This window comes from Arvicola amphibius, chromosome 10 (assembly GCF_903992535.2).
Source record: "Arvicola amphibius chromosome 10, mArvAmp1.2, whole genome shotgun sequence".
Lineage (NCBI taxonomy): Eukaryota > Metazoa > Chordata > Mammalia > Rodentia > Cricetidae > Arvicola > Arvicola amphibius.
This window is the reverse complement of record NC_052056.1, coordinates 70,440,300-70,447,289: the sequence shown is the minus strand read 5'-3', so window position 1 is coordinate 70,447,289 and position 6,990 is coordinate 70,440,300. Positions and strand designations below refer to the sequence as shown.

The 6,990-nt window shown below is 45.9% G+C and overlaps 1 protein-coding gene across 1 annotated transcript; it reads left to right on the top strand.

Annotated features, from left to right (window-relative positions):
* Nucleotides 1–598: 598 nt before the first annotated feature.
* On the top strand, nt 599–4,675 carry Adipoq (adiponectin, C1Q and collagen domain containing). The gene is made up of 3 exons (XM_038346192.2): nt 599–658; nt 2,590–2,809; nt 4,155–4,675. The coding sequence occupies exons 1-3, from the start codon at nt 599–601 to the stop codon at nt 4,673–4,675; spliced, it is 801 nt and encodes a 266-aa protein (XP_038202120.2).
* Nucleotides 4,676–6,990: the final 2,315 nt, after the last annotated feature.

The following is a 6,990-nucleotide window of genomic DNA, read 5'->3' as shown; positions in this document are numbered from 1 at the left end:
CCCGAGGACCCTGTATTGTCTCCCAAAAGGTCGTGATGAGTAAATGAGATGTTGAGACTGAGACTTTCCAAATGTAAAACATTATACACGATCCTCGCTGTCTAGCTTCGTGCCCTATCCAGAACTCATGACCTATCCCAAACATTTTTTTGGTAGCATGCTCTAACCATAGATCATGTCCAGTACTCAGTTCCAGGCAATAGTGTTTCCCCCATAGAAATAGGAATCTTTCAAAATCAAAGTGTAATAATTGCTTTGTCTATGCAAAGAACTGAAATAATTTCAATTTTTTTTTTTAAAAAAAGATGCATTCTGTATCCTTCAGTGGTTATCCATAGCTGACTTTCTACCCAGAATCAGGTGGGAATGAAGCCTTCTTCAATTAGGACCTGTCCTAAGCAAATGCTAAGAGAATGCTGGAGAGAGTCCAGCAGTTGACGCACGCGCAGAGACATCTTGCAAGGGACCTGGTTCACAGCTGTCGGTAACTCCAGCTCCAGGCGAAGGCCCTCCAAGTGCGCCCGGACACAGGTGTACACCCCCAGGCATATCCAAATTTTTAAAAAAATAAATCTTAGAAAAAGAAACAGCCGAGGATATGTGCCGTTTGGCACCTCTGCCCCTTGCCACTCTCGGGGATCCCGGAACAGCTGCACCTGTGAGTAGAGAAAAGTGCTAGGTACACAGAGGCCTTGGGGAAGAATGTGTTCTTTTAGGTGAGAAAGGATGCTGATTTCTTCAGCAGAAAGGGAGAACCAGAAAACTCTAGGGGTCTGTCTTTGCCTCCCTTCTCAACATTTAGGTAAGTCCTGGGCCACCCTTTATCTTAACTGCCGGCATTAGTCCACACGAATTCTGGATTCTTTCTTGTTTCTGGCTGGAAAGATTGGCGCGTCATAGACTCTTACTTCTTCGCATCTGGGGGGGAAGAGCAGAGTTAAACTTCTCAGGAGTGTGGTTGCTGAGGCTGTACGAAGAAAGGGCAGAGACGAAGTAAGAGAGATGACATCTGTAAAGCTTCAAAGCAAGGGCTAGTGAGATCGCTCAGTGGGTAAAGGTGCCTAACTTAATGACTCCAGTTTGTTCCCCAGGACCCAATTGGGGGAAGGAGGGAGCTGACCCGCGCAAGGTGCTCTCTGACTTCTGTGGGTACATACCCATAGGCACGGGAACACACACACACACACACACACACACACACACACACACACACCCCTACTGACCAACCTACCTAGCTAGCTGACTGACGGTGATAAAGAAGTTTCAGACCAGCATTCTCCCTAAATACAAGAGGGACATTTGGGGACTTTCCTCTGGTTTTCTCTAACTTGCCTCTTTTGCTCTCGGGACTAGCCAGACCCAAAGTGCTTCATTTTCATTTCCCTGTAGCCATTGTTGAGACTATGCTTCTGAGCCCTCCAGATTCAGTAGATGGCGACAAAGGCCCACAGAGACACCGCGAGGCAGTCTGGGGCCCCCGCTGGTGCTCTCCCGGAGCCGTCCTTGGTTCAGGCCGTTGTCTCTGACCCTCTCCTCCTACTACAGTAGGTTTGGAGCGAGGCTGGGTTACATGAAACACTTTCTCAAGATAGTGTCCTCCACAACAAAGCCAAAACAGTTCAAATAAACAAAAATGCAGAAGAAACACATTGTGATGCTAGTAAGTTAACCAACAGAGAACACTCACAGAGATACTTAGTGAGGGGATTAAGAGATAGCTAAGTTCAATAAATTGTACAATTTTTTATTGACTGGAGAATGGAAACCATTTATTCTGCTCACTAAACATCTTTTGGTATTACTGTTGAGACAGAATCTTACTATGTAGCTCCTACTGGCCTGGCAATGCAGATATTTTAGATGATGATTATGAACACAAGACAAAACCAAAACAGTGTTTCAGGTGAAGAATGATTTTTGCTATTCTTTAAGAATAAACATATCCTTTGGAATTAGTTGCTTTTTTTCTGTAGTCTCCAATGAGTGTGTGTGAGTGAGTGTGTGTGGGGGGAGGTATTTGTGTTTGTACACACAAATGCTCACAAGTGTACATGTGTATATGAAAATGAGGGAGAAAAGAAGAAGAACCAGGGAGTGAGAAGCTGTTTAGAGTTGAATGGAACAACCAGAAAAACCCGGGACAGGATCTTGGAATGCTCCCTGTGCCTGGGCCTGTGTTCAGGATGAGGAGTCTAGAAGCAGATCATCCCTGCTGCCTGTGAATGTACAATCAGGCAGCTAAAGGAGTAATGTGCAGGAGATTATGCCATGCATTGCAAATTCAGAGGACTCTAAGTGAAGGCCTTCTGGGACAGTAGGGACAGAGTAGTCACGGAAGGCCTTCCAGGACAGGTGAGGACTGGGGTAGCCACTGAAGGCCATCTGGGGAGGTGAGGACTGGGGTAGCCACTGAAGGCCTTCTGGGGAGGTGAGGACTGGGGTAGCCACGGAAGGCCTTCTGGGGAGGTGAGTATTAAAGGTGCAGATCTTTGGAATAGACTCCACTCAGAAGGATGGAATGATGCAGGCTGATTGGATGTACTGTGTGTGTGTCTGCCCTTCCCATGGCTACGCACTTGTTGATTCTAGGGTATCAGGATGCTGCTCCAAGCTGTCCTGCTGCTCTTAGTTCTGCACTGCCATGCTGAAGTTACCACAGCTGAAGAACCAGGAGTCCCGCTTCCTCCTCCCAAGGGGACTTGTGAAGGTTGGATGGCAGGCATCCCAGGACATCCTGGCCACAATGGAACACCAGGCCGTGATGGCAGAGATGGTACTCCTGGTGAGAAGGGCGAGAAAGGAGATGCAGGTATGGAGAGTCCTGGGCAGAGCAGGGCTTTGTAGGGTGTAGGTGGAGACTGCTCATTTGTTCCCAGCTGCCCAGACCTGAAATAATCACAGAGAAACTATATTAATTACAACACTGCTAGGTCTATTAGCTCAGGCTTCTTATGAACTAACTCTTACATCTTAAATTAACCCATTTCTATTATTTTATATTTTACCACAAGGCTCGTGGTTTGTCTCCTTTGGCAGCTACATGGTGTCTTTTTGACTCCACCTACTCTCTTTCTATATCTCTTTCAGTCTAGCTATATTCTGCCCTGCTATAGGTCAAAGCAGTTTTATTCATTAACCAATAAAAGCAACACATATACAGAAGGACATCCCACATCAGCAGGATATGATACCAGTTACAGGCAAGAAGCAAAACCTTTCTTATCTGGTTCATAAGCATCCGGAACTTGAGTTGTCCTCTTTGAGTGAGATGAAGTAATACCTACTGAGGTATCCACGACTTCCCTCTATTTGCTTCTCCCCTCTGCCTACCCATGTCCATATTTCCAATGAATTCTTCTTCTTCCCCCCTAATTCTTGCTCTATCTACTGTCAGCCATCTGTCCTTTCTGAGCACTCCTGTAGCACACAGCAGCTTTTAGAGAATGCTTGGTGTAGTCAGGAAGACAAGTCTAATGTACAAGACTCTGGGTAGTGGTTGCGAGGACAATGTGTCTTCCAACACACCAATCAGAATGTGTGCAAATGCTGAAGGCATGGAATACAGAAGAAGAGCACCAGAGAGGATGCAGATTCATGATCAGGCTGTGCTGAGGAGACTGGGCTTGAGCCGTCCCTCGAAGGACAACTCCAGGGAATGGAGGAGGGAGGACATTTGGACGGAGGGGATAGAAGGCAGCACATGGTTGGTTAGCCAGTGCACAAAAGACGAGTAGGGCAAATGAACTGTGATGGATACATACAGGAGATCAATTTTGGGGGAGGGTCGGTATGGAAAGGTATGAGATGAAGGAATGAATAGATGAATGAGTAGATAAATACATCATGATCAGAACATCTTCTGACCCCAAGTGACTACTACTAACTCAGAGCCTCTACCAAGCAAAAAAACAACGAGCCGGGATGAACTCTCTAGCGAGAAAGTTCTCTGTATTACTCAGTTTGCTCACCTATCTTTTAATTTATTCATAACTTTGAAAACCATGGTTGGAGATGAGCTTATGGGAACCCACCGGGGTGTGTGAAGTGGAGATGACATCTTCCCTTGTCATGTCACATGGATGGTGGGTGGAGGCTCTGGAAACCATCTAGGCAGCTCTGTTCCCAGCAGTCACAGAGTTCTTCTCACTTTCTAGGTCTTCTTGGTCCTAAGGGTGAGACAGGAGATGTTGGGGGGACTGGAGCTGAAGGGCCCCGAGGCTTTCCCGGAATCCCTGGCAGGAAAGGCGAGCCTGGAGAAGCTGCTTATGTGTATCGCTCAGCATTCAGCGTGGGGCTGGAGACCGGAGTCACCGTGCCCAATGTTCCCATCCGCTTTACTAAGATCTTCTACAACCAACAGAACCACTACGACGGCAGCACTGGGAAGTTCTACTGCAACATCCCTGGGCTCTACTACTTCTCCTACCACATCACGGTGTACATGAAGGACGTGAAGGTGGGCCTCTTCAAGAAGGACAAGGCTGTTCTCTTCACCTACGACCAGTACCAGGAAAAGAACGTGGACCAGGCTTCCGGCTCTGTGCTCCTCCACCTGGAGGTGGGCGACCAAGTCTGGCTCCAGGTGTATGGGGATGGGGATCATAACGGACTCTATGCAGATAATGTCAATGACTGCACCTTCACTGGCTTCCTCCTGTACCATGATACCAACTAACTCAGAGCTCCCAATGGCCTAAGTACCCCCAAGAATCAAGGAACAGTCAACAGGCTTCCAGCATAGTTTGAAAGATTGATTTTATTGTTTAGTTTGAGGGTTCTGAATATTATCCATATGTGTACTCATTCATTCATGAAATGGCTTTAATAAAAAAAATCATTTCTGTGTTCTTAGTCCAGGAAAAGAAGCATTCCCTGGTCTCCACAAGTCTTACATAGTAGCAATAATAGAATAAAAATAACATTTAGGGGGCAGTTTCACAATACTCTCACTGACTATAAAGAAGTAGACAATGCTATTTTGTGTTCACTGTCTCTCTTGATGTTCACACAAATCCTGTAAGGCACATATGAAATACAGTATCTCCTCTTTTTACAATTGGGGCCTTTAGGCTGAGTTTATGAATGTCTAAAGTCTTAAATGTATTAAAATGGCAGAGCTAAAAGTGAAGGGCAGAGCAGGGTCTGTTTCCACGGGAAGTGTAGGTTAAAAGGGCCAGCTCTTGCAAAAGTTGCTATTTCTCTGCCCGACTCCACTCTGGCAAAAGAAGGTCATCACCCAAATCTCATTTGAGAGATTTATTGGGAGGGAAGAATCCAGGAGCTGGAGGGGAGCAGAGTGGAGGAGAACACTTTCGCTGGGAAAACCTTCCCCTAGCAGAGCAGAGTTGTTATACTCTGGGGGACCTGAGCAGAATTGTTTCACTGGGGAAACCTTTCCCTGCTACTCTTACAGTGACTGTGATATTCCTTGGCTCCCGACTGCCAGGATACCTTTCTATCCAAGTTGCACGGCTTACTGGAAAGTACCATTTTTCAAAACCACATGCTTATTTAGAGTGTTTGTTGAGGTCTCTTGTCCACCTCATTTGAGGGTCTCAAATTATATCCATCAAGAGCTCCTTTCATTAGAGCTCTCTCGGAGAAGATGGTTCTATGTCTAGGTCCTATTCCAGCTGGACTGACACTCATTGAGTCCTTCCCCACTCTACCTTCTGCTTCTCTGCGTCTGTGCTCATAACCTTCCTTCCAGCTAAGGAATCCCTTCCACCTCTACATGTGGGTTGTTGCCTGTCCCTCAAGGCTGTCGGGATAGGAGATTTTCTGATGTGATCTCCTCTGCGCCGCTCTGTGTTTTTTCACAGATGAAAGTCTCTGTGTGAGATGTGTTCTCCTTAGCCTAGGAGTGATTGCCTGCTAAAGCTGACCTCCCCAAGCTGGGCAGTGGTGGTGGTGGTGGTGGATGCCTTTAATCCTAGCACTCAGGTGGCAGAAGCAGGAGGATCATGCCAACCTGTGAGTTCGAGGCCAACCTAGTCTACAAGAGCTAGTTCCAGGACAGGCTCCAAAACTAGAGAGAAGCCCTGTCTCGAAAAACCAAACCAAACCAAACCAAACCAAACCAAACCACACAACAACAACAAAAAAGCTGAGCTTCCCACGGCTGAATCCTCCGAAGGTCCTTGACAGTTGCTTAAAAGCAAGCAGTCAGGCTGGAGAGATGGCTCAGTGGTTAAGAGCGTTGCCTGCTCTTCCAAAGGTCCTGAGTTCAATTCCCAGCAACCACATGGTAGCTCACAAACATCTGTAATGAGGTCTGGGGCCCTCTTCTGGCCTGCAGACATATACACAGACAGAATATTGTATACATAATAAATAAATAAACATTTTAAAAAAAGCAAGCAGTCTCCTGAATACCATTGCTTTAAGTGGAGACTTCACTTTTGGTTCCCCGCCACCCAGACTTGAATAATCACACAAAACTATATTAACTATATTATTTACAACACTCTTTGACTGATAGCTCAGGTATATTCCTACCTAGCTCTTATGTTTTAAATTGACCTATTTCTATTAATCTGTGTATCACCAGTAGGCTGTGGCTTACCTACAGTAAGGCTCTGGCATCTTTCTCCTTTGGCAGCTACATGGTCTCCACCTTCTTTCCTTGCTATCTCTGCTTGGATTTTCTGCCTTGCTAAACTCTGTCCCGTCATAGGCCAAAGTAGGTTTTTTTTTTTTTTATTAACCAATGATAATACAACATATTCACAGCATACAGAGGGGAATACCGCATAACATTGCTATCCATAATTTACTTCAGTTCAGTTTCTACAGTACTCATTCTTATCCAGAGAGCCATCTCATTTAGAAACACTGTGATTTTAAGTCCCCAGCCCCTGTTCAAATGGACAGCATCATCCTTCCCTGCTGAGGTGAAAGATGCCTGTGCTTTCTACAACACCCGCAGAATTCGCAATCAAAAAAGTAATTTCTTCCGGAAACACAAAGTACAGAAAAATTTGCCTCATT